The sequence below is a fragment of the Falco punctatus genome (genome assembly GCF_963210335.1).
Source record: "Falco punctatus genome assembly, chromosome: 16".
NCBI lineage: Eukaryota > Metazoa > Chordata > Aves > Falconiformes > Falconidae > Falco > Falco punctatus.
In genome coordinates this window covers 5,701,673-5,729,405 of record NC_137596.1, presented here as the reverse complement: position 1 = coordinate 5,729,405, position 27,733 = coordinate 5,701,673, and the positions used below count along the sequence as shown (strand labels likewise).

Sequence of the window (27,733 nt, the reverse complement as noted above, 5' to 3'; positions counted from 1 at the left end):
TTCATCCGCCAGCTGGGCTTTTGCTTTTCATCCAGAGACTTTAGCTTGGCTGTTTCACTCATCGGGAAAGGAATACACTCCACCAGGATGGTAAAGGTGAGTACACTGTTCACAGATTTGCTCCTACTGCATATGTTTCTTCTTAAGAACAAGCATTAATTTAAATTTTAAATATAGGCATGTATATTATAAATACGAGCTCAGTGAAAAATGGAACTAACACTGGATGCTGTTGGGCATCCAGTATAATGACTAAAGTTTTCACTGTAGATGGGTATGCACCTCTAACCCTAAGAAGTAAAGAGATAAGATTGGATAAGGGAGAATTCTAGGACTGACTTGTTTCATAATCAAGAGATTCACGATCAGTATCCCTTTTGCAAAAAGTCTGAGATTTTGTGAAAATTTACAGGTTAAAGATTAAACATAGATCATGCATAGAAGTGATCAACAGAGTTTACTAACTTCATTAATCTTCTTTATTGTTCTCCACCTGCTATGTTCTCACAAGAGAGAGCTGTTTTCTTTCTCTCTTGCTTCTCTACTTCATGGGGCTTTGAGAAGCTGAACAGATTTTTGGGTGGGATAGTTAAAAGAGAGGGGGAGGAGAAGGAGGAGGAAGGTGAAGGAAAAAATCCCAATAGATAAACCAGACTGTGAATCTTTGGGAAGACAGAAAAAATAGAACTTCTTGTAACAGACATGTCCTTTATCTGGGTTACATTATCACCAAGCAAATTCAAATGCTTTAAGGAAAAGGATTTCAGACTTTCAGGATTTCAGACTTTCAACTCCTCAGACTACTCATCAGCTCTTAGCTTTTCCCTTCCTCGAGATACAATGTCAAGACTTCAAGATTCCTGTAACAAGAGGGCATCTGAGGATAAGATGCTACTTTTCAGTTCAGAATAATATTAAGTAATAAGATGTCTCAATCTTTTTTTTTTTTTTTTTTTTTTGACTTCTTGTTTCCATTACTTGAGCGCTCTGGTTTAGCCTGGATGTAATTCAGATGTCTGCTCCCAACTCACCTGACATAGTACCTCTGCAGGAGTCCGAACACTGACAAATGCCCTGCAGAGTGTGTGTGTGCTCGTTCAGACAGACACACACAGGCAGACAGACAGCAGCAGCCTCTGAGCTCACCTGTCCCACTAATGAAGCACACCATCAGATAAGATCCAGTATGACTCTCATGAAGCTCTGTTTGTTAATCTGTAAGGAAGCCTCTGAAATGGGGTCAACCAATAGTTCTTCCAAGGCATGGCATGTAGTTTACAAGATAATTAGGATCTGGAACGTTATGATTATAGAAGCTGGTAAATTAGCAACACAGGAAGTTTGCCCTTCAGACTACAGTATTATCTTGAAGTTAGGAAACAGAACAACCCCCAAGTTATGAATAAAAGCAAAACACTAGCTCCCCTAGGTATAGCAGTTCCCTGGACCTGATACCAGATCGGCCAAAAGGAGCGAGGAGTTTGCTAATTCCCTGTCAGTTCGGAGCTCCATGTGACAGAGACTTGCTTCTCCTCAGCTACCAGTATGGTGTTTGCCTCTATCTCTCACCACATGATCGAATGTAAATGTGTAAATGTTAATTTTATTTATAAAACAAAAGTAAATCTTGAAGTCGTGTATATAAAAAGCTCCGGGAACTGGCAAGTTCTCAGTGAGTGTTTTCTCTGACCTCTTTTCCTTTTAAAAATCTTCTGCTTTTACATTGATCCCTTCTTGGAGCTGGTAACTGACTTAATGGTTTTCATTAGCAATGCTGAGACCCTGGGCAGTATTCCTACACTTTGTGTTAGACCATAAACTGCTAAAGGTGTTGCACATCTCTAAAGGAATCACTGTAATTTACATCTGCTGAAGACCTGACCATGATTACTGTAACACACGCCGGAGAGATCTCAGGATAAGACAGCAACTAGCACTTTAAGCTGCCAGGAGAAGGAGATGGTAGCAACTTGTAGCTTGTCTAAGAGAAGTAGATTTTTCAGAGTATGACTTGCTTGTGGTATTTTTTTACTGCTTCCTTCAAGTCCCAGCAGATGTTCACAACAATGCCAAAACCGTATTTCTTTTACAGAAAAAGTCTGATGTTTATTCAGTCGAGATTTACGGGACAAAAGATCTAGAAAAAACAGAGATTGGAGATGAAGAGGAGAAGTACAAAGATTTAAAAGGCAACAAGAAAAAAAAGAAGACAGAAGACCTTAAGAAAGAACTGGACCTGGTGAGTGTGGCTAAGCTCCCGTCAGACCTGGTAGGACAGCCTCTGGAATGAAATCTGGTGAAGGCGAGCGAAACGCCGATGCACTATCATTTTAACAGAGCCAAGCTGCACCAAAAACCCTAGCACAGGGAAGGATTAACTTCCTCATGCTCCTGAAATGTGCCAGAAAAAAAGTTGTGCAAGATTAATACTTACAATGAAAGAATGATTCTGGCTTAATTAAGCCCCCAATGGTACAGAACATCATCTCCCTAAAGAGGAGTTATTTGCCACATGGAGTAACTGTAATCAGTATTTCTCCTGTGAACTGCCACTTGCACAGTCAGCCAGGAAACAGGGAAGGGTAGAAGCACAACATTTTGTTCCAGGGATCTAAAAGCATGCCTCAGTTATAAGCACAGGGTGGTTGTTGTTTTTTTTTTCCCCCCAAACTAACTGCCCTGTACTTCAAGGGCAGTACGCTGAACTCAAGAAACCTGTATTTTACTTCTGGCTTGCTACTGACCTGTTGACTGATCTTGGAAAAGTTGCTTCCCCTCTAGACACTCAGTTTCCCAATCTGAAAAATGAATCTGAAAAATATAGTGACCTTTTTTCTGAATTGCTTTGAGAACAACTCAAAGGAGATGCTATTTATGGGCTACATAGTACTTAAATGGTAAGGAAACCCCCAAACTGGCCATCAGTTTACCCACTGTGTTTCCAGATCTACCCAGTACTAAGTAAATAATTCGCAGTGTATCTTACCCTTGCCACCGGGGCACATATGATTACTCTCATGTTTCTAATGAGAAACCAAAGCACAGGCAAGTTCACTGACACATTCAAGTACCAGTGAATCATCCTGTGAAAACTACTGTGAGAGCTCTCAAACCCTTGGCTTCTAAATCTCAGTTTGAGACCAGATATAATTGGGTCAGTGATACCACAGAGGTGCCACTGCAGGGAAAAGAGAAGAGCTTTGAGATTTCCCTCTCCCACACCCTTTTTACCTGTGGTTAGAACCTGCTGCTTCTTTCTACCAGACTGTGGCGAATGATTTCACACACTGTACCTTGTCCATCAAGTGCAAAGATTGTTCATACATATTCTGACACCACGCTCTTTCTTCTATTAATATATTTCCTATGGCACTGAATGCTTGAGTCCTGTAGCATGTAAAGAGGAACTATTTATTTAAAAGAAGCACAGACATTTGTTGCAGGCAGTATTAACATGAAAACACCATTCTGTCCTTGTGACGGATTTGCTGGAGGAGAGAGCTATTTACAAAAGTACTCTTAAAAATCAAAAAGGAAATAGCATCTTCCACTGGAAGATATTTTACTTATCCATATGCAAATTGCATATTGTCTATTGAGGAAAGCAGGATGTCATACTAACCACTGGATCCCTGCTCCAAGATCCAGGCAGTTTGAACAGTCACCGGATCCTGAAATAAAGATTTCAATACTGACATTTTTCTCACGATCATCTTCTCTTTCTTTTGGAATCCAGGATGACCACAAACTCAGCACTTCAGAACTGGAGGAAAAGTACGGTACGAGCATCAACAAAGTAAGTCCATAGGGCATCACCAAGAAACCACCTTAATTAGTTGCCTTAGGTTGCCTCTGGCTTAGCCAAAGCTTCCTAGAGGCAGCAGGAAGGCATCCCCATCAACAGACGTACGTGTACGTGCGGACACAAGCATTCACGCTCCCAATAAAGCCTAAACCAACAAGTCAACATGCAGCACTGACCTGGATTTAAACCGGAGTTTCTCTCAAGCCTGAAGAAGTCTAAGCTACCATTTTGAAATCAAAATCCTTGCACAAAACGTGACCTCAAAGTTTGCACCAGGACCTCAGCTTTTCTCAAATTTTTATCTGCTATTTTGATTTCACTACAGCTAGTTTTTCACCAGCAGCGCCTGTAACCATTTATAGTAAAAGAGTGCATTGGAAATGATTTTACCTTGAAGGAAACACTAGATTTAAGAAACTATGCACCCGAGTCCCTTCGACACCTAACACTCGAATATCAAAGCACTGCAATGTGGCCAGAGTACAGACACAAATTTCATGACACCCATGAACTACAAATATCTTGGTGGAAATGCAGAAACAGCGGCAAAAAAACTGATGTCTCTTTCCCCCCAGCTTTCCAAACACTTAGTACAGGTATACTTGATAGATACCTGACAAAATGGAAACTCCTAACGGACACTGCCCCAAATTCAATGCTCCAGTAAAGAAAATATCTGTTTCTTCATAACAGATAATTAAGTGTGACCACTTTGGAATCAGAATGCCTGGAAATCAAAGGTGCAGGCTACTGCAGCTGAGCTGTGATGCAACATTTAAGATAAAAACAGCATGTGAATTTTGTTCTCAGTTGAGATAAAAAAAAAATAATCTGGTTTTCTGTGAATTCATTTTAAAGCTGTCATTTACTTTTGCAGGGTCTCTCTAGTGCAAGAGCAGCAGAGATTTTGGCTCGGGATGGTCCCAACTCCCTCTCTCCTCCCAAAGCCACCCCTGAAATCATTAAGTTCCTCAAGCAGATGGTGGGAGGGTTTTCCATCCTCTTATGGATAGGAGCTGTCTTCTCCTGGATTTCCTTTGGCATTCAGCTTGCACAGGGAGCTGAATCACCCTTTGATAATGTAAGTAGTTGAATAACCACAGAGTATTTGACCCTTTGACAATCTAAATAATTTACATACTACTTCACAGTTATTCAGTAACTACAAGGAGGCCTTATACTTTTTCAGGACTCTCTCTCCACTGCTGAACAGTTCTGATAAATGCACAAATACCTGACATACCACTTCCGTCTAAGAGTGCCTATCCAAAGGTTTTATAACCACTATACGTAATTGTAAGAATTGAGTACTCATAAGAGCGATACTAAGTCCACAAAGAACTCCGGAGTCTTTTGACTCCAACTCCCTTATGATTTGAGTTACACTCTGCTAGCAATATAATTTGTCTGGGTTTGGGTCAGGTGTAGTTTAGAGAAGGCTTTTAGAGAGATGGAAAACTTGCTGTTAGAAACCCTTTTCATACTCAAAAAGCTTAAATTTTTTTATATATATATTTACTCATTAGCAAGGGAAAACTTGGAAGTTCTTTTCTTAAGCCAACTTTTAACCTGACCAATACCTCATTTATGATTTATTCTAACGGAGGAATTACTGAGCGTGTCTTACATTAACTGGATTATGTCTTTTATTGATTAGCTCTACCTTGGAGTAGTCCTGGCACTGGTCGTTATACTCACTGGTATCTTTGCTTACTATCAAGAAGCCAAAAGCACAAACATCATGGCCAGCTTCAGTAAAATGATTCCACAGGTGAGAACCACCCACTGCCTTTGAAACAGAAGTTCATTCTGATATTGCACCTCAAAGTGTCAAAAGCGCAATAAAGCCCAACTCGAACATACTTCTTGGTAAGAGGTTTAGAAGAAGACACAATGCTGATTGTTGTCACATTTATGTCTTTCAGCAAGCTCTTGTCATCAGAGACGCAGAAAAGAAGGAACTGCCTGCAAACCAGCTGGTGGTTGGGGATGTCGTGGAAATAAAGGGTGGAGATAGGATCCCAGCGGATATTCGTCTGATCTTTACTCAGGGTTGTAAGGTAAATAGTACTTTAAACCATGTTTTTCCTCTTTTCCCGTGTTCTTCAGAGACTTTTATTACATATAGAGGATTTCTGTGCACCCACTGAGTTATTAGAGCTTTAATTAGACAGAATCTGATCAAATCACAGAGTGCATAGAGTGCAGAAGTTACACTGTGATGCTCAGCTCATCTGAGGCTACCATCCCCACTCCCTGGATGTCAAAGGAAGCCTTTTGGTCCATACCACGTTCTAACAATGCTCTTTGTCAGGACAGAGGCAAGAGCACCAATCCAGTATTAAGAGTTTCCACAGACCTGGAGGCAGATCTTCAAAAGACGGCTGCTTTCAGCCTGCTACTGAAAATCCCACCAACAGACACACAGCACTGACTGAGTCCCCACAGGAACAGTTTCTCTCAGTGACAATGGCAACTCCCCCAGAGAAAAGGCACCCAGAGATGATGGTCCTGTTGCCCATTAGTAGACGTGCTGCCGCCTTGCCTTCTGGGCGAGATGTAACTGCATATTGCTAACTTTAATGTGGGCATGTCTTCATTTCATTAAAGGTGGACAATTCTTCACTCACAGGGGAATCAGAACCACAGTCTCGTTCCTGCGAGTTCACCCATGATAATCCCTTGGAGACCAAGAACATCGCGTTCTACTCCACCACCTGCGTGGAAGGTGCGTACAAAGAGAGGGGACCCCAGGAACGGCACCTGCAGACAGCGCTGCACGATACTGCTAACTCATGCTAAGCAATTCTGCTTCAAGTAATTCCAGAAAGGTTTAATGGCTCACAAGAAACTCCTGTCCCAAGCACACCAAAATAAAGCCTTAAGCACTAGGCTGGTCACACTCGGTATCAACCAGTGAGATGTGTCTTAACACCTAGTCTAGTTATGGGTGCAACAATCAATTTTTTGCTTCCTTGTGGTCTTCCCATTGCATTCTTTAGGAATATCAAATTGCAGATGCCTCTAAGTACTTGTGGATGCTTCTGTGTTAGGGCTCTGCACACATAAAGGTGTTGCTCCTGTTCTCAGCACTAAAAGCTACGTGTGCCATACCTGACAGACCATCTGCTACGAGGCTGTACAGTGCCCAGGATAATGCTACATTCTTATGGCAGTGCAATCAAAGATGCCTAATTAATGAAAATAGTTTACATCTTTCATCACCGACAGACCTGTAAGATTTTTAAGGGCAATAATGTAATTCTGGGGTGAAGTCTCAGGCATCTTAAAGCTAAGGAGGGTGTCAACTGATCAGTACTGGGTACAGAAGATAAGAGTAGCCTCTCCTGGAGCTGACAGTCTTATTTCCTTGCAGGCACTGCTACTGGCATTGTAATCAACACTGGGGATCGCACAATCATCGGGAGAATCGCCTCTCTGGCATCAGGAGTAGGAAACGAGAAAACACCCATTGCTATTGAGATAGAACACTTTGTCTACCTGGTGGCAGGAGTGGCCATTTCCGTTGGTGTTCTCTTCTTCATTATATCTGTTTCTATGCGATACAAGATTCTGGATTCCATCATCTTTCTAATTGGCATCATTGTGGCAAATGTGCCAGAGGGACTGCTAGCCACAGTAACGGTAAGTCTGTGTGAGAATTTGGTGGTTGCCACTGTAATCCTTCAGTCATTACCACGATTCATCCTGAGACAGCTTTGCTGAAATTTGTAGAAGTCATTTTGGGTGATGTCATGAGTATTAGAGCACAGAACAAGAAAGTGGCTGAAATGCCTTTCACACACACAAATAACTCCATTACAGTGCCACACTAACCAGTGAAGAACAGTTACCTATTAAGTGACTTGGCTGAGCTGAGTCTGAAATAGGGGTGTTTTTTTTTTTTTTCCATGAAACTGAAAGGATAAACATTTCATTTGGGATTTCTGGCATCACTGAGCCATTAATCTTAGAAGTTGCAACTTGAAGAAATAAGGTTCTCCAAGTACTGTTCTCCCTCAATTGCTAACCAGTAGAAGGATATGACTCATTTCCCCACAACCTGCTCCTATTTGGAAATGAGGATATTGCACCCTAAAAGTTGCATGAAAATTCCGCTTACTAACACAAACAAGGCATCACTAAAATCCCTGGCTGAGAAGCAGCACACCTGCTGAGCACTGCTAGCTCTGAAGTACACCAACAATGAACATCCAGCAGGACTGCAATAATGAAGAGGATAATTTCAGGATTCATTAAGTTGATGATTAGGAGATCCCCCCCCGTATGTTCTTCCATCTAAAACAGCCTCTTAACTGATATGACACTCTCATCTCCATCAGCAGGAAAGCAGGTTCCTCTCAGCAGCAAATGTACTCGTGCTAGTTACAGCCAAACCTCTGACCTTAACAACTCTATTAAAAAAGAAAAAAAAAATAATATGCACTGCAGTCAGCCAAAAGATAATTTTGAAAAAATGTTCTCTTCCTAAAAAAAAACCAACAAACCCAAACCAAACCCAAACCAAAACCCTAGCAGAAGTATGTAACCTCATTGCATCGTTTTGTAACTGTACCTCACTGACAGCGAGCTGAACTGACTTTACTTCCGCCAGGTGAGTCTGTCCCTGACAGCCAAGCGGATGGCCAAGAAGAACTGTTTGGTGAAGAACTTGGAAGCTGTAGAAACACTCGGTTCCACTTCCATCATCTGTTCTGACAAGACAGGGACCCTCACGCAAAACAGGATGACTGTTGCTCACCTCTGGTTTGATAATCAGATCTACTCAGCTGACACCAGTGAGGATCAAACAGGTAAATATGGCAACGGGGCATATGGGCAGGGGCAACTGCTTGATTAAAGCTGTGATGTTTCATACCCACCGGCTGTCAAACGGGAATGCCTTTTGGTAGCTAAACCAGGTATCTTCCTTCCATGCAGAAGTGTAGTGTGCAACAGCAATGTCCCTTCTTAGCCATGTAGAGATGTGAAAAAAGGAATTAATATTTGAATTCCACTCACAGAAAGTAAGTCTGTGAGCTTCTAATCCAGAGCCTTTTGCTGACCGTAAATCTAGTAGGGAAACAAATAGATAAACATAATCTAAGCAGCTTCACCAGAACTGCTAACCAAGAGATGTCAAGGTTTGTGTCAAGTTGTTTTTCCCTAACAGAACCTCTCAAAAGAACCATTTTCTTCCGCAAATAGTTCAATCTTGTTTCAAACTTAAGCTGCTACTTCTATCCAGTAATATGCTCAAGGATGCAGTGTGTCTTTTGCTTTCTTTCAGCCCAGCCTTTTGATCAAAGTTCTCCATCATGGACAGCATTATCAAAAATTGTAACTCTCTGCAACCGGGCAGAATTCAGACCAGGACAGGAGAATCTCCCAATAATGAAGGTACCACCTACTTCACATCAGCTTATTTCTCTTCCTCTGAAAGAACAATACCTATGAGTTGTTCTCTCTGGTTTTAGTAATCTCCTCCATCTTACTGAAGACAATCTTCTAAGTTACTATTTATAGTAGTATTATTGCTATACACTCACAAAAAGACAGAGAAAAAAACCCGCACACAGACAAGAACAACTGCCCCTATAAGGAAAAAGGCAATTCGAGTACCGAGAATTTCTACACTAGTAATTACTACACTATTAATACAACAAAACAGAAAAGGTAAACATGCCTTAATTAACGTCTTCACACATGACTGCTGAAGGTAGCAAATTCTGGTGACGAGACTACCAGAACAAATCCCTTATTTCTACTGTTTACTCCATCAATGTTTTCCTCAAAGTCATTTGATTTTGTGCACCAGTTAGCTCACCCGTACGTGCCTGCTGCTACCCCAGAACTGCACTACAAAGCTGCTACACAAACCTGAAAATGATTGCAAATCTGCTTTCGCAGAATCGAATGCTGATTTCATCTGGGTGCTGTAGCTTAGGTCTAGCAGCAAGTGCAAAATAGATGTCCCAATTACTGTAATAATTTTCGAGGACAGCTTGAAAATAGCAATGTAGATTCATCGCTGCTTAAGCATAGGACATGTTATAGAATCACGCAAGCTTCCCCTGATGGAAGTGCAGAAGTATGTTTGCTCTAAACGGTTTCTTCTTTTGTGCGTACAGAGAGTTGTGGTAGGTGATGCCTCTGAGACAGCTCTGCTGAAATTTGCAGAAGTCATTTTGGGTGATGTCATGAGTATTAGAGCACAGAACAAGAAAGTGGCTGAAATTCCTTTCAACTCTACCAACAAATTCCAGGTGTGTTCCGTTTTTGGAAATTATGTCTGATTGTTTCCAACTTAAACTGTTTCTGTCACTGGGTCTAATGCAACGATTTGTAACCTGGAAGTCTTAGTGGGATAAGTCAATGACAGAGGAAAATTAAACTGTAATAAATATAGTTCATTTCACTTAATGGAATGTATGATATTCTCATGGGAAAGTAGAAACATCATTTCCATGCAAAGTGACCAAAACTAAAACCAAATGAGGATCACGTATGCTCTTTCAAATCATTTCACATTTGTGGTGCACAGCTTTCCATTCATGAGACTGATGATCCCAACGACAAACGCTTCCTGCTGGTGATGAAAGGTGCCCCAGAGAGGATTTTGGAGAGGTGTAGCACCATCATGATCAACGGCAAAGAAGAACCACTAGACAGTGAAAAGGCAGAAGCTTTCCAAACAGCATACATGGAGCTGGGGGGCATGGGAGAGAGAGTGCTGGGTGAGTCCAACTAGAGGGACTGTGACAGAGTGGTAGTGTGAAGTGAGCTTTAAATCTTGGTACAACCCAGTGTGTCTGGACTGCATTCCTCTTGCAGTAGAGAGGAAAAAAGGAAAGCATACAGCCTCCTAAGCAGAGTGTTAAAACCACACCAATGTGCTGCAAGATCCCTGCGGCAGGGATGCCCTTACCAGGCTATACTGATGTTATCTGCCACATGGAGCAGCCAAAAATCTCCATAAGGAGTCCACAAAGGAAAACACTCTTCTGTGCTGGCAGTATCGCTAGCTTTGCCCCATGAAACACTGACTCTGGGTGGACCTTGATATGAAGGTTACAATGGCAGGTGAAAAAAAAATCCTCCAGAAAAAGCTAACGGTTAAATGCACTGGAGTTCTGTGGACAAGAACAAAGCTGATGCAATACAGCAAGCTCTTCTCTTTCCCCCACTGCTTCCCGCACATCACATCAACCTAAGTTTCCTTTCAGGTTTCTGCCATTTGTACCTGCCTGAAAACGAGTTTCCAGACACCTACCCATTTGACACAGATTCCATGAACTTCCCAACCAACAACCTGTGCTTTGTTGGGCTCTTATCGATGATTGACCCACCGCGTTCCACAGTGCCGGACGCCGTCTCAAAATGCCGCAGTGCTGGGATCAAGGTAGGGAATTTACAATGAAAAATATGGTGATTCTATAGAAAGAATCAATATAACTTTTAAGATCTTCCATCAGGATGTCATTAAGTATCTTTCTAGCAACAACTACCAGGAATCTAAGTGTTCATTAATAACATTCTACAACTGGAACTTAAAGAAACGACCTGAAAGCCCTGAGAGTCAGAACAGTTTAATTTAAGTGGAATCACATTATAGGAAGTGCATGGAACCCCAAAACTGGAAATCCGAATTCGGAAAAGCTCAGATACTGTCTTATCAGATCCATTTCTAGAGTACAGAAACTGTGCCAGCTAGAATGACTTGCTTGTAAACAGAGTAAAGATAACAGAAACAATTCTTGAGAAGGCATTAGGGCACAGGGCTACACCTGTTATGAACTTTTATGCACAGGAATTACTAATCTCAAAAGTGTTCGAGTTGAACCCGAAGGAGTAATTCTCCTAAATTTCACCCCCAGGGCACCCACAAGCAAACCTGCAGCTCTAGGCAGAGAGGCAATCTAGCTAAATAAAGGAAAATCTGTATTTAGAATTAGTGATCTCAGATGAGATGAATCCCAAGTCCCAACCTTGAGGAAGCTTTTTGTAGTCTGAAGGCAGATGTGGCAACTGGCAACTTTTCTTCAAGAAAAACAAGAAAAAAAACATTTTACCTGTCAGGACACCTCAGTCACAAGGATCCATTTTAAGATACAATATTCTAACTAACAAGCCTTTGAGTATAGCCAATATAGTTTCTTATATAAAGGCTTCTTTATTCTGCACTATTCTAACCTTGCTGCCTGTGACAAGTTCTTCCTTTACAACCCTGATAAAATAGCAGCAATCACAAGAGGTAGAGACCAGATGTCAATCCAGCGCTAAGTAATTAAGAGTCATAATCTGTCGTTGTTGTGTACATAGCACAGCTTTTCACGTTCAGATTCTAAACCGCTTCCTGGTCTACCAGAGTAAATATTTCCCCTTATCTCGCTCCAGCCATTACACACACATTTGTCACTCATGCCGAGCGCTTGTCCCTTCCTCAGGTTATCATGGTCACTGGCGACCATCCAATCACGGCCAAGGCCATTGCCAAGAGCGTCGGTATCATTTCAGCCACCAGCGAGACCGTGGAAGATATCGCCAAGCGCCTCAACATTCCTGTTGAGCAAGTCAACAGACGGTAAGAGCAAAGAGCGCAGGGGATACGTGTGGGTTTGCTTTCTGAAAGCTGCACCTCACCGTCTCCCTCCACAAGGCTCTTACAGCCCCTTTGTACATCGCAGCTCCTTTCTGCTCTTCTGTTTCTTGCCACGTTCCCAGCCATTATGTCCATCCAACATGTCACTTCTACCTAAATAACTACGCGTCCAGGTCGGTGGCTCTCACCTTTGCTGCCCCTTGAAAGAACACCGAGCAGATTACACTTTGCAGATCACGCTGGAGTTTGCTGTCACAGCCCATCTGACAAAACACACAGAGGAAAGGCACAATTCAGAATCACGCGACCTAAGGACCCTCGGGGTCCAAATTCTTCTTCCACCCATTAAACATGAGAGAAATAACATCACAAGAGAAAGATAAAAGCTCTTCACAGCCAAGATGCCTTCCTTCTCCACTCTCCCACCCTCCCACCAAGTGTCCTCTTTCTCTGCTGTTACGCTTGCCGGGGAGGAAGCCTCAGCTCCCTGCTCTGTATCTAGGTAACTGGCATCCACTGCATTTCTGCAGCGCCTCTCATTCAACACCTGCTGATTAACAACAAACACTTCTGAAATTAACTCAGTTTGCTGCTTTCCTTACTGTCAAGCCACATGCATCCTCTGAGCGCACTATTTTTATCTAAGCCTTTTGATGTGAAAATTCACCCAGCCTTCCCCCGGCCCTTACAGAGAAGCCACGGCAGCAGTGGTTAATGGGATGGAGCTGAAGGATATGAGCTTGCAGCAGCTGGATGAAATCTTGTGTAACCACTCCGAGATAGTCTTTGCTCGGACATCGCCCCAACAGAAACTGATTATAGTTGAAGGCTGTCAAAGGCAGGTAAGAAGTGTAAAGGGTTATGCGCAGATATGGCCACAGGGCCTTCACGAGGCAGTAGCTTTCCACAGAGGACATCCCCGAGGTGAGAGGATGGAAGCCAATCTCCAGTGCTCTCTAAGCTCTGTTTATATTCTTTTCGCTGTGCCAGAACATTATCTAACATTGCTGCAAACACTGCCTGGATGGAATCCAAGATACTCAAATTCCTGTTACAGACTCTGAACTCCCATTGACAGGACGAGCTTCTCCCCAGTTTAACTGGCTTGGAGCTGTACGGAGGGTTTGTCTTTTGCGTGTCATTCTGAGAAGCTGCTGCGCTGTGCAGAAAGCCTCCTGGGCAGAGACTGTACACTTTGGGAAGGAGCCTTCCCTCAGGAATTCTTTAAACCCAGATAAAAGCAACACATTACCACATCTTTTCATCTCTTGTGGCCATTTAGACCTATGCAATTCCTGCCCACAGGAACATTTAGAAGGAAAATAAGGTATGAATCCCACAAAATACCATAGCGTGATTTATGCAGGACCAAGCCTTACCCATGTTACTTTCAAAGATTGTTAAACAACCCACAGAAAGCAGGATTTCAAGAGAGTTTGTCCCATCCACATGCAAAATTACGTAATGAAGCATGGAGTGCAGCCAGCACAAGAGGCAGAAGGGAAAGAAATGACATGTATAGAGCTCTGAAAAAGATGCAAATAGTCATATCAAAGGATTCTGCCCTCAGATATGACATCCTCCAAGTAGATGCTGCAAACTGAAAACCACACTACTGCCATGCCTGAACTTTGCAGAGGAGATGCAGCACAAGGCATTATTTTATTTTTGTAATTATGCCAGAGCTAAGCTTTCCAATCAGAATTATCAGCTCTTTGGGTTTAAGCCTGAAATGCTTTCAGGAAAGCAAAAAAGAAGAAGAAAAAAGTATAAAATCTTTCAATTTCACCCCTCTCATTTTCTTTTTGAATAGCCTTTGGCAGATAGGGGGTAAATATATTCTGTGCTGCTTAGATACCCACACTCCTAGCAGATTTGGCTCTTCATAAAGAATGAAAAGGAACACCCTGCCCCCCTCAACTCCAGCCAGCCAGTCTACATGCTATGTTTAGTACTTAGAGCTTATAAGCCCTTCTGTACATGGCATTATTTATAGGGAGTGACACTGTGCTAAATCCCCACAGGGACAGGACATTCAGTATTTCTATTAATCAGTTTGTCAGGCTTTTCCCCCCCTCGGAACACTCTGTATTGCTATCAAACCACAAACTTTTGCATCAGCTAGAACAGGACCTTTAGCTGCAGTAGATGGTTTCACTGGAAGAGAACAAAGAAGGCGAGTTGAATAATCAGAGTTTTCCATCTTTTGGATTACTAGCACAATTCTAGCATAGACTGGCGGTGACTAGAAGTTGTTGGGGTAAGATAAGAAAGGTCCCTAACTGAATAGTTACGTAATTTACAATTGAGATGAAAACTGATTCTACAAGCACTTCACAAAAAAAGGCAAAGAACACACTGTCAACTGAATCTCTCCCACAGATACTAGAAATGAGCCTGGGTCTGCTCAGACAGGGATAGACCATATACATATAGACAGATGTATACATTTTTAAGCCCCCTTACATTCCACGGAAAGAAATGGTCAGATTGACTGCATTTTAAATGCAATAAATCCACCTGTCTACTCTTCAGGATCTAGTAAACCATACCCCCAAATTTCCCATCTCTCTGTGGAGACAGTCTAGATGCCAAACTCACGTACAGACATCTATCACACAAAAGTCTGAGGCTGCTGTATTAATCATGCCTAGTGTCTTTCTGATCACTGGCTATGTTTTATGTGGGTACAAAGAAGACTCAAAACTTCTTATCAGCATCTTTCTTCTAGAGATTTAAAGACAGGGAGCGTGCTGAAAGCAGACTGTCCTTAGGGGAAGACAGCACCATCACCTCAAAGAACCCACGTCTGGATCCTTTTGTGTGTTCCAGGGAGCAGTTGTTGCCGTGACTGGAGATGGAGTCAATGACTCCCCTGCTCTTAAAAAAGCAGATATTGGAATTGCTATGGGTATTGCTGGTTCTGACGCAGCTAAAAACGCAGCTGATATGGTACTGCTGGATGATAACTTTGCTTCGATTGTCACAGGAGTGGAGGAAGGTAAAAATAATATTGCTATCCACTTTCTTAGCTGAAAGCTGCTGACAGCCACACAGCACTGGCAGGTCCTCTTGATCCTTCCCTCCTGTGCTCACCCCCCCTTTCTTCTTTCTGGATTTGGAAATGCGATTGTGATATTTGTAATAACTGGGAATTAATTAAATTTATAGACACATGACAGACAGATAGCAAGGAAATGACACCCCCCTCTCTCACATGTAACATTGGTCTGCTGTTGCTGCTTGTTTAAGCTCCAGGCAAAAGCACTTCCCATCTTGTCACAATGCAGTTTTGAGCCTCACAAAGATACAAACTCTTTTCTTTGCATTTTCACTCCATTACTTGCTCATGCATCACCTTAACTATGCTCCACCTATGACAGCTGCCCACATCCCACTCTTCTTCTCCTGTAAAGGGCTTTCCATTAAAGTTACAGCATACTGCCAAATGGGACTTTCCCCTCAGCTTTTCCCATTCAAAGATCTTTTATATTCACTTGAATTTTCAATAGGCTCCAAGGGAAGGTAGATTAGTAGTTTTTTGTTTGTTTTTTTTTTTTTTTTTTTTTTTAAAACAACGACCACCCACCCAAAATGCATGAGGAAACACATGAAGAAATTAGACATAAGCAGTACGTGTTTTCACCCCATTTAGTTTAAAACGGAACTTCTTTCTGGAAAACACTGTTGACAATTAGCTTTGACAGAAGTGTTTCCTTTTCCTCCAGGCCGCCTAATCTTTGACAACCTGAAGAAAACAATTGCCTACACCTTGACTAAGAATATTGCCGAGCTTTGTCCCTTTCTCATCTACATTATTGCCAGCATTCCAATGCCCATTGGTACCATCACCATCCTATTCATTGACCTGGGCACAGACATTGTAAGTTGGGGTCTTTTAAGTTATTTTCTGCCAAAATATCATGACAAATGAGAGGGTCTGGGTGCAAAGGGACACGCAGAACATTGGAAGATTTAGCTGCCTTACCCTGCAGCTGAATAACAAGCTAGCTGAAGAGTAGAGGGCTAGGTTAAAAGTAGGCAGGTACAGAGAAAGAAGAGTAGAAAGGAAAACCTGCAAAGGGGGAGCAGAAAGAAAAGACTTCTGATCCATGCTGACAAGCAAAGCTCAGCAGTATGCAAAACAACAGTGTGTTCAATCAAGAGACCATACAGATTGTTGCAGTTACTACAGGGGATGAATACCAGACATTTCATCAGAGCCCAGTCCAAGGGATGGGGAAGATGTTTTCGGTATGCTCTGGCCCTTTGTATCATCATATGGTCATCAGGCCTATGAAACAGTTTCAGACTTCCCTCAAATCCTCTATACCTGTCAAGAGGATACTACATGGATCCTTCTTTCATTTGCTCTCTGTATACTGAAAAGGCAACACAGAGAACAGAACCACTTGAGAACTGAAACTTTTCTGATTAGCATCTGAGAAACAGACAAATGTTTCCAAGACTCTGAAAGCTTATTTCTGTTGTAGATTCCCTCTGTTGCATTAGCCTACGAAAAAGCTGAAAGCGATATTATGAACAGGAGACCTCGTAACAAAAGGAAAGACAGGCTGGTGAATGAGCAGCTCGCCATATACTCCTATCTGCAGATCGGTAGGTTGACCTATTCTCTGAAATGCTATCTCATACCAGCAAACTGATTAATTTTTTAGAAAAGGGGGAGCTGAAACTCAACTCCTCCTCCTGCTCTCCTAGGTAAACATACTAACTCCCTTCTGTTACTCATTATTCAACAATACAACAGGTTTTTATCTACAGAGGTCAAGAACCTTAGAGCACTAAGAGCCCTAAAACTACCTTTAGACTCATAGCAAGTATCATGCCCTGGCAGACAGATAACACTGATAGCCAGTGTATTCCCCAGTGCTCCTAAAATTTGCTGCTTCCTCATTTCAACCTCTTTGGTTTTGCAGGTATCATGCAGTCAGTGGGAGCCTTTGTAACCTACTTTACTGTGTATGCTGAACAAGGTTTCCTCCCTTACACGCTGCTTGGTGTGCGAGTTGACTGGGAAAACAGTGCCATTAACGACTTCGAGGACTCATATGGACAGCAATGGGTAAAGAAGCACTGAAACAGCCTTGCACTGTCTGTCACCCAACAGTTTCTTTAAAATTCTGTACTGTCCTCCAAAATAAGGGATTGGGGAAGGAGAGAGAGATTTAAATGCAAAAATAATTAGTTTTCATCTAATGGTCCCTCAGGATAGGCTATTCCGAGCTTCCTGCCACCCAGCACTCTCATTCAGACTCCATTCTTTCATTCATTCTTCTATTTGCCGCCTTCTCAATCAAAGCCTCTGGAGATGCACCTTCTTCTCTGGACTTTATGTTTAAGCCCATCACAATTTCTCAGCCCTGCTTCTGAACAGCACTACTATGAAGTACTTTGCAGACTCTTCCTCCCCCTTTCACTCTTCACTCCCCCTCACTCATTCTGCAAGAAATCACAAGATGCAGAAGCCATTAATAAGTCAGTTTAAATACCTCCTTACACCAGGCTCGTGCTTCAGCCTCATGACTCATCCACAGTCACTAGCAGACTAGAATAACTGGCCAAAATCTGATCATTATGTACCTAAATCTGGAATAACTCTGCATTTACACCTTAGTAACCGAAATCCTAATATCAAGGTTTGCAGTTGCTTGCAGAAGGTACGAGTGTCTGATATAACGCTACTTGATTTTTCCTTCACTTTGCAGACGAAATACCAGAGGATGTACCTACAGTGGACTGGCTATACTGCCTTCTTTGTCAGCATCACAATTCAGCAAGTTGCCGATTTGATCATCAGGAAAACACGAAGAAATTCCATTTTCCAGCAGGGCCTTTTCAGGTGAGTTTTGCAGATCCTTTACCTGATGCACGAGAGGATAAATTAGCCTACTGCTAATTGGAAGAAGGTTAGCTCAGTTATTCAGCCCACTCACATCCAGTCTTTGAACAAAGACTAAACTGGGCTTCAAGCTACTGCAAATCTCGGACCAATATTTATTACAACTCCCCTCACCCCGCTTTTCATGATTTCATGATGGGGTTTTCTTTAAAAGAAAGACATTGCACTGGTTACTCTGAAAATGCATCCGCTTAAAACTAACTCTCCATTCATTGAAATGTTTACTACAAAAAAGGGAGTTTCCTCTCCAGATTATTTTCTTAAGTTCTTTATGTAGTTATCAATAGATAGCACACTTGGACCTCTTGGAGATAACTTCAGCTGCTGAGGAAACACCAGCTGGTCAAACAACCCCAGACAGTGCTGGCTGCCCTCTGCAGAACACTCTGTACCCTTCAGTCCCATGGGAGCCAGGGAGTTCAAAATATCTATTGGGACTGAAGCCACACAAAACCTGGTATTTATTCAGAGTGCTTCTGATAGGAAAGCAAATTTTTTTCCTTTATCTGCAGGTACAGAACCTACACCTATGTATACTTCCTTCTTACATTTACATTTGAGTCACAATGCGCACATTCACAGTGTGGCTAGCAGGCATGACTAATGCATGCCACATGTCTACCTAAAGCTTACCTTAATCTAGGTAGGTCAGGAACGCTACACCAGGAAGGACACTGGTGTATGCAATGTAAGACAGTGCTGCACTGTCTACAGCTTGTCTCGTGCTACAGCCCGCAGCACTCATCATCTGAGCGGATCACTCAGGCTCGCTACCGGAGCGCAAGCACTGCTCTGGAAGCGGCACAGCCTTTGCATTATGGCGGGGCATCGGGTTTTTATGCAGGGCCAGAGGCGCGTAACCCTTCCTCTTCGGTTTTCTTGCAGGAACAAAGTCATATGGGTGGGTATATTCTCCCAGATAGGAATTGCTCTGATTCTTACCTATGGTCTCGGACATGTTACAGCCCTGAACTTCACCCCGCTGAGGTGAGTTCCGATGCTAGCTTGCTTCCCTTGCCCTCCACATATAAACAATCATGGACATACCATTCTGCCAGAAACAGATGAATGGGAGCAGGGTGCCCATGCAGCACAATTCAAGGATAAATATTTAAGAAAATTCATTGTGAAGAACAGGGTGGACAATTTATTGACCAAAAAGGGCATCATAGTTTCCCCCCTAAAAGCACTACTTTTTCTAGTAGACTTACTACAGAGGATCCAGAAACCTACTTGTGTAGAACAAACATTTTAATATTTTTTTCCCAGGATCCCCAATGTTTTGGTGACATTAGATAGCATTTTACCTCGTTTTATGCAAACAGGTTTTATTTTAAATATATCACTGTCAGAAAAGTTCCATTTTTCTGCCATCTTCAGAGACTATAATACCACCAGGCAACATTTTCTTCTGAACATTATCTGGAATAAATTAATTTAGTAACTACTTAAGACTGGGAGGCTTACATGCACATCATCTTATTTCTGAGTGCTTAAATTAGGGGCAGGGGAAGCCAAAAAGTCCAGATTCTCTTTTAGTGGCATCAGATAGCACAGAGACCCCAGAAATGCAGCTGAGCTGTTAGATGCATCTGAATGAGAACCTCTTCTCCCACTGCCAGGTTTCAGTATTGGTTTGTGGCTGTACCATTTGCCATCTTGATATGGGTCCACGATGAAGTCCGCAAGCTGTTGATCAGAAGATACCCAGGAAGTAAGTAGATTTTTCTAGTTTAGTATTTTAATATAAGGTGTCCTTTCCTACCCTGCCCACTTACACACCTACCTTAGCTGCCTACTTAAAAATGGACCACTTTTTTCCTTAGAAAGGAAAATAATTGTTGGAAAAAATAACTAAATAACTGATTTCTCTCCCCCCCCCCCCCCCCCCCCCCCCCCCCCTTCTCCTGCTGCAGGCTGGTGGGACAAGAACATGTATTATTGAAACAGTCCTTATCACTGGTGGTCTTCCTCCTTGTGGAGAGCTTCTTCCCCACCTGACACAGCCTCTGCTGCTTTAATGTCCTGTCTGTGCAATATTAAGCATGGGTTTGCCCCATGAAGGGGTGAAGAAATTTCATGAATTTAATGAAGAAATAAGGACTTTAGAGGTTGATAAGTTACCTCCGACTGTACTGTAAAGCTGACGCTTGTCTAGAAATTGAAGTGCTACCTATTTTTGTAACAAGCACAATCTTCCCTCATTCAAAGATGAACTTGGAGAGCGCTCAGAGGAAAACATGCATAAACGAAAAAAGAAAAAAAGACAGAAAATCCATATAATCTAAGGCATTAATTTGCACTAAAGGTGGTGTTTGCTGATTTTCTTTTTATGGTGGAACTGAATTCCAAGCAAGTGCATACACAGATCTGTATTACCCTACCAAGGGTAAAAATGCTGTATAGAAATAATTTGATAATAAAACTTCTTCCAGAAAACAGTTCTCCATCTTATTTTCTTATAACGACTATGAGAAACTGAGTGGAACAGGAAAGAACCTAACCTCTGCCAGGACAAAGAGGAAAAAAGTGCACACTTGCTTTTTTGCCCCCATTAACAGACTAACATACTGCAAAAATATGTGTTGAGTTTTGATAAACACATCTTGAAAACTAAGGCACAAGCAGTTGATTTGAACACACCGAGATACCAAATTCAATACTCACTTTCCAAAGGCCACAATCTCTATGGCAAAACAGACCTTAGGACGCATTAGATAGGTACAGTTAAAGTTCAATTTCAAACCAGGTCTTTAATATGGTCATTTTAGCAAGAACCAGTAGATACCACATCTGTTAGACAAAGGCTTTAGCAATTTTAAACAATAAATAATGTATGTTGATATTTCACATTTACATACAAATCTAGATGAGCTTTAGAGAAGAAACAGGCAGAAGGAGAACTTCTGTTGCAGCAAACAGCAAAGAGGGATAGGCAATGAGAAAGAAGCCAAGAGAAGAAGTGAGGGAGGGGAAAATAAGAAGAGTGTTTTCCAGCCCAACACCCACCTGCTCCAGAAGTCCACACCCTGTGTGCTAGAAGCTACTTTGCATTTTGCGAGCCTCCCTCCTCAAAACTCCTCTCCTAAATACCTGGCTGGGTATTACACCGAGTATCAATTACACTGGATGTCAGCGTTTTTCACATACAGACATGAAGGAGAGGAACTGAAAGCAGGAAGGAAGAGCAACAAAAAATAAACACATGAACAACGGGCGAGTCCAAATTCCAGATATACGTGCTGCTTATCACTTGGTAATGCAACCCTGTAAGACACCAACAACAACTACGCGAGGTGCCAAGCTGACTCATTTCAACACCTTGTCATTTGTCAGTAGTCAGGACTGATCTGTTTTGTCTTCTAAGACAGGAAAAATATGAGAAGCTGTACAGGCGAGCAGCATAACGCGCCCTCCACCATCTATAGATTTGCAGTTCTTAGCCAAAATGACACGTTCAAATATAGACAGAAGAAAGAAAAAAGGGGAGACTGTTTTTGCACAGCGTGTGGGCCGTTACTGCAGAGAACCAGGAAATAATATAGCTACATTTGTTTCACTTCAAAAACAAAATACATGTAGTTAAAAAAAAAAAAAAAAAAAAACAACCAACAACTTGTGGGAAAGATAACTGGGCAGGTGGTTGACTCACAGAACAGACAAGCCTAAAAAGCACTGAGAAATGCAGCGGCTGCTCTGCAAAACCATCTACAGAACAGAGAGCCTTGTTTTCTCCTGCTCGTTGAACACCAAACCTACACCAAATGCTTACAAAAAGAAATTTCCCTGGTTGTGCTCTAACTCCTGATAGTTATCACCTCACAAACGCCTCAGTCTGGAGGAAGGGGTGAGTACTATCTCCGAACGGAGCCAGCAGCCTGCAGTTTGGTTTCTGGCCTCCCTTTGTTACTTGGAGTATCTCAGCACCTCCGACTACATTCACAGTCAACATCATTTTGCTGCCAAGGCAAAACAAAACCACACTCATAAAATTGGATACACAGAAGCTCAGAGTCTTACAACACACCGAAAGAGACTGACAAAACCACCCAGCTACAGAAGAGTAATTTTCCAGCATTTCAAGGCCAAGTGACAGTGTTAACAACTGTAACACTGGAAGCTAATCTGGCTTCTTCGTTTATTTTTCTAGGAACATTCTTTTGCTGTACAGCAAACCATTCTGCCTTTGTCTGACAAGTGCACCCTCCCCAGTATCAGAGAGAGCTCTGACACACGGATGTCCTGGGCTTGAAGGAGAAAAAAAAAAAAAAAAAAAAAAAAAAAAAAAAAGAGAGAGAGTTAAACAAAGAAACTGGGAGGAAACAAAGTAATGCAAGCTGGAAAAAACAAACAAAAACCCACTCAATAGCAGAAGGGGGAAAAAAAAAAACCACAACAAAAAAGGCTTGAGAGAAAAACTTAAAAGACGGATGTGATGCATTGACATATGCTCCTGAGAGCAGAGCAAACGAATTCTGTCACAGTAATAATTGGAAAACTAGCAAACATATGCCTTCATGTCTCCACTGTGCAAAAGTGAGTGGGGAGGAACTGCAGCATCACATTTCCCACATGTATAACCATTTTAGGGGGGGGAAAAAAAAAGCCACCTAGAAGATCAGTAACAGAAAAAAGAAAAGAAGAAAAAAAGAAAAAAGCTCCAGCTGGTGCTCTGGAGCAAAAACCTCAAAACCAGCAAATGAATCTGAAACAGTCTGCTCCTGTACCTGTAGGGTCAGTTTTGCTTTTAACAAGATGTCCTTTGCATTTCAAATCTTGCTTTATTTCAAAGCCCTCTTCAGTGGCTAAGAGTAGTATGCAACCTAACAGCTCCCATAATTTGGCTGCCTGTGACTCCATCACACCAACATTTTCTTTGAGAGGACAAGATGTACTTTGCAATCTGTTTTACTGTATCAATGCCTGAGCAGAAAGTCCAAATTGGAGATTGGCAAAGCAACTGAACAGACAAGTTAAGAAATCAGAAGATTAACATCATTTCCAAGAAGGGCAAAGCCCATTGACACCTGAAGACAGATTCACTGTTTCTAAATCTAAGACTTTACAGTATTACAAAAGATCTCAAAACTATTAAGACAAAATGGACAAACAGGCCATAGGCATGGAAAGAATGAATCCTACATTTGCTCACTGGCGTGCATAGTGTTTGTTAGAGCTAGTGAGTCTAGGAATCACTGCGTAGGGCAAGGCAGGTCATTGCATAACAACACGTGTGGGGAACAGCAGGTAGGACCTCCCGGTCCAGTATAGCCATCCTCTGTTGACATTAAGGCATGAGGTTATGCTATCTGATGCAAGTGAATGTGGCACTGTCCTCAAACACAGGCCCTATTTAACCCAATAAACTCAAGAGAACATTGCTGTACCCATCAAACAACATTAAGATTATTCACAAGAAGTGCAAAGAAGGTGGTACAATCCTGCTGCAAACTGAAGCAATTCAAGTACACACAGAGGCATCGTCCCTCCAATCTCATAACAGGTTTTTAAGCAGCAGTATCACACATCAATTCTTACACTTGGTGCTCCATCACTTATTTAATTCAATCTGTTTTGTATCACATTTGTGATCAGGTTAAATATATTCACCATGGCATGACATCTTCACGTTCTAGTGGCTCCCAAATCAAAAATGTTACACACATTCAGTTAAATTCCCCATCTGGGCAGAATACACACACTTTAATCCAGAATCTGAAAATGTGAGCTGGCAAGCTCTTTATGTTATAGCTGTGAAGGAAGATAATTTACTTTTCTGATCAGGTCTACATAAGGCTTTTCCATTTAGCCTTGCACAGTCTTTATCACAAGAAGCCTTCAACCTTGCACAGGTTTCTTACTACTGCATGCATGCCATCATTATTATAATTTGAGGGATGTGAGAACATGTAGGAACCACAGCCACGGACCACGAGGAATACTTCTGTGCTAAATACTAAAGCAAAAAGAAAACACAACTCCTCCACTCATTTCTTACTTGTAAATTCCTTTAGTCAGTTCTGCAGCCTCGACAGGAATAAACATTGTTCTCCCTCAGTCAAGTATAACTCCAAGATACGCAACAGTGAGAAGCAGCTTTTTAAACTGTAGGTTAACATACCTTCAAACAGGCTGTTTCTTTTCTGCCTACAACTATGTTGCAAGCATGCCCACAGTTATCTATTAGCTCATAAACTGAGAAATCTTTCTTTAACACAAAACTGCTTTCTTGCTCCAGCCTCAGCCAGACTAGACAGGTCAGATGTCCCCACCGATTATGCTAAACTCCACAGCTTTCCTTTACCTCCTTTTGCTCCTTTTAACAACAGCTTCTTTGCACAGTTTTCTCTAGTTTAAACTAGCTCCCACCACCTCCCCCTCCCACCTCCAAAAATCCGAACACCTTTCCCCTTTCACCTGCTATGTTACTAGACAATTCCTGCATTCTGGTCAAGAGGCAAGCGAGATGAAAAGGGTGAGCTGGCTAAAGACCAAGTGCTACTCTGCAGCTGAGGAGAAAGGGAGAATGTAAGGATGGCAAAACCTGCTGTGCGACCCAGGATGTAAGAAGCCATGTGGGCAGGGAAATTGTACTAGCTGTGCTCCGTTGTAAGGGCTGCCTTCTTGGCCTTGCTTGTATGTTGCTCAAAAAAGTATTCGTGACAAGATTTCACGCTAGAGTTAGTGGGATTTTATATGATACTTCCTAACACACAGATTTTGAACAAGTCATGAGTTATGAGCTACTTATCTTGGGGTGAACCAAACTTCAAGATAATAACAAATAATACCCACCTTCTACCATAACTGTGTAAGAGCTAAAGTTCTTGTATGTGGCAGGTCTGAATTTTCCCTTGTGCTCAAATATAAAACTGGTTGTGGCAGTAGCAGAAGGGACATGTGTAATACCTAAGCGCAGTGACGAGTACATGTAAAGCACCTTCCTTTCCCTATAAATCAGTTTTGCAGACCTCATGTAGGATACTTATCCCCTCTCAAAATCATTAAACAACTAGGAATTCTCAGCATTACATTTTAAATCACATAATATGATGCAAGAGCTGAATAATTATTTGAGAAAGCTTGTGATGTTGGCATTTCAGTGGAGACTAGAGGGATACAGTGAAGACCCGTATTTCTGTGAAGTGGAGAATGTCTTCACTGTCATTAACTTATAGGCAGTGGTCACATTTCAACACAAAAACTGTAGCCAAATTATACAGTGAAAATTATTCTTATTACCTTTTCTGGTGGCAGCACCTCCAGTGCAAGGAACCTCTTCAGCAGACACCACAAGGCTGCTGGCCCAGGTGCACCTCCACTAGAGGAGGAAGGAAAATGCAGAAATACAACATCCCCTCAAACATTTGCGGACAACTGCTCTCCTCACAACCGTGTCAATGCTTACTGAAAATAGAAATGATCGCAACATTGCTAAGAAGACAGACCCAAGTCAGTTTATTTATTCTTCTAATTCAAGAGATTACCGCTGCTGTACCACCACACAAAGGACTCTGGGCTGGCTGCTCACGAGGGTAATGAATTCTCCAGGGCCTTACTGCAGGTCTGGGATGTAGCAAAGCAAGTTCATGTAAGCCGTAAGGAGAGAGACAACATTGCACTGCCAGGGGAGGATTATGGTGCCACTCTTGAGCCTTGTAGTCTCAGAAATCTCTTTACTGCTACACAACCTAGAGCATCCTGATTTACGGAGACCCCAATGATTTATTCCAGCCCCATCCTCTGACAAAAACTCGCAGGCACTGTTATGCTGGCTGCATTAATTTCTTCTGATACTAGAGGTTTTCACAGAGGAAAACCACCTTCTCCTAAGTCATGCCTTATTACACCTGCTTTAACTAGGTCAGTTCATGAACTTTTTCCAAAACGTTATTTTGCAATGACTGAAAAACTAGTCCAGACCCACCAGTCTGAAAGACCCCCTGGGAGCACATATTTTCAGGCATAATCACTCAATCCATCTAATTCCAGGTAACAGCACCAGAAAGCACAATGTAGTTTGCATTCATAATGACACGACACTCAATTTCTTACTCAGACCCATAACGAGTTTCCTTCAACTCCACATTGTGAAGTTTATTTTTAAGCTGAAAGAGTTTCATTTGAAGGTGCAACATTTGAGGCCATAAATGAAAACCAAACACAAAGAGAAACGCTAGATGCAAAGATATTTACCCCCAGCACTCGCCTACCTAGGAGATTCTCTGGACTAATCATAATCACCACGGCAACATGAGCTACCACTTGTTACCTGCAAGATACTATCTTCAGAGCTCATTTGGCATCATTTAAATGCTCACATTACTAAGCATACCATTTAGGAAACAAAGCTCAAATGGAATCAGCTTCAGCTGCTTTAGTGCTGCTAAACCCTTGCAGTTCTGCTAGGAATTTTAAGCAGAATGCCCACTAGCCCAGTCAGAGCAACACGGTATGCTGCATTTAAGGATAAACACGGATTTTACAGCAGACCCATTTAGCAAAGCAGCAAAACCCACAGTCTAGAACTACATCTTTTATTTAACAACCTATTCTGAAACACCACTGCTTTTCAACTACTGCCACTTTAATTGGAAAATGAATCACAACAAGCGATGATTCTTTCTGAGAAGACCAGAAGACTAATTCCTTCTGTCTTGGGTTTCATAAAAATTTCAAGCAAAAAGCTAGACCAAACGAGAGAAAGCATTGTTCTTTTTCTTGAAAAACCGAATGATAAGACCTCCAACCAGATCTCTATGAAAGTGAGCTTAAAAGCCTAAGTCCTAAAGGTTTAATTAAGGACAGCAAGGTAGCCATGCCACCTCCAGGAGCTGAGCCTGAGGCTACCTGTGCCTCAGGGAGCCACCGGGGAGCCTGGCCAAGCCACAGCTCCTCCAAGGAAAATTCAGCTGGCTGGTGGTCACCCCCAGCCGGTGCCAGTATGGGTCAAGCCAGATCGTGCTCCATTTCGCCTGCATTCATGGGCAGGCAGAGGAGCATGGCCCCAGGCTCACAGGAGCCACAGAGCCAGCCAGCCTCTCACCAAGCCCTCCTGGGGTGAAGCGCCGAGGCTCCACCAGTTCCCCCCAAACCCCCCGAGTGCTGCCTGGGGACTTACCGCAACCACAGCCCAAAAAACACCACCTCATCAGGCCGGTTAAAAACTCCTTGCCTACTCAGAGGTAGGGCACAAGCGAGTCTGTCCGGGGGCACCCGACATGCCTGGACAATAGCCCTGCTCAGCTGTGCCCAATGCTCGCTAACGAGGGTGCCCAGCTGCTCGCAGGGGTGGGCACCTGCACCCTCCCACACACCCTGCACGCAGGCACACCTGTGACTTGCTTTGCTAAATACGCACACTTTTGGAACAGACATATTTCAGTATTTATACTCCTAAAACGAC

General features: G+C 42.4%; 2 protein-coding genes across 2 annotated transcripts in view; one reads left to right on the top strand and one right to left on the bottom strand.

Moving 5' to 3' along the window:
- The window catches only part of SCN3B (sodium voltage-gated channel beta subunit 3), a 72,988-nt gene extending 45,364 nt beyond the window's left edge, over positions 1-27,624 (bottom strand). The window contains exon 1 of the mRNA XM_080366859.1: positions 21,337-27,624. The gene's annotated coding sequence lies outside the window, so the exon portion shown is untranslated. The remainder of the gene's footprint in view (positions 1-21,336) is intronic.
- On the top strand, positions 88-21,337 carry ATP12A (ATPase H+/K+ transporting non-gastric alpha2 subunit; the record flags this gene model as incomplete). The annotated part of the gene is made up of 23 exons (XM_080366981.1): positions 88-96; positions 1,967-2,239; positions 3,737-3,796; positions 4,683-4,886; positions 5,463-5,576; positions 5,731-5,865; positions 6,416-6,533; positions 7,182-7,450; positions 8,421-8,619; positions 9,096-9,205; positions 9,937-10,071; positions 10,350-10,542; positions 11,032-11,207; positions 12,253-12,389; positions 13,099-13,249; positions 15,240-15,408; positions 16,136-16,290; positions 16,901-17,024; positions 17,345-17,490; positions 18,134-18,267; positions 19,213-19,314; positions 19,950-20,041; positions 20,244-21,337. The coding sequence occupies 23 exons, from the start codon at positions 88-90 to the stop codon at positions 20,270-20,272; spliced, it is 3,234 nt and encodes a 1,077-aa protein (XP_080223107.1). The 3' UTR covers positions 20,273-21,337.
- Positions 27,625-27,733: the final 109 nt, after the last annotated feature.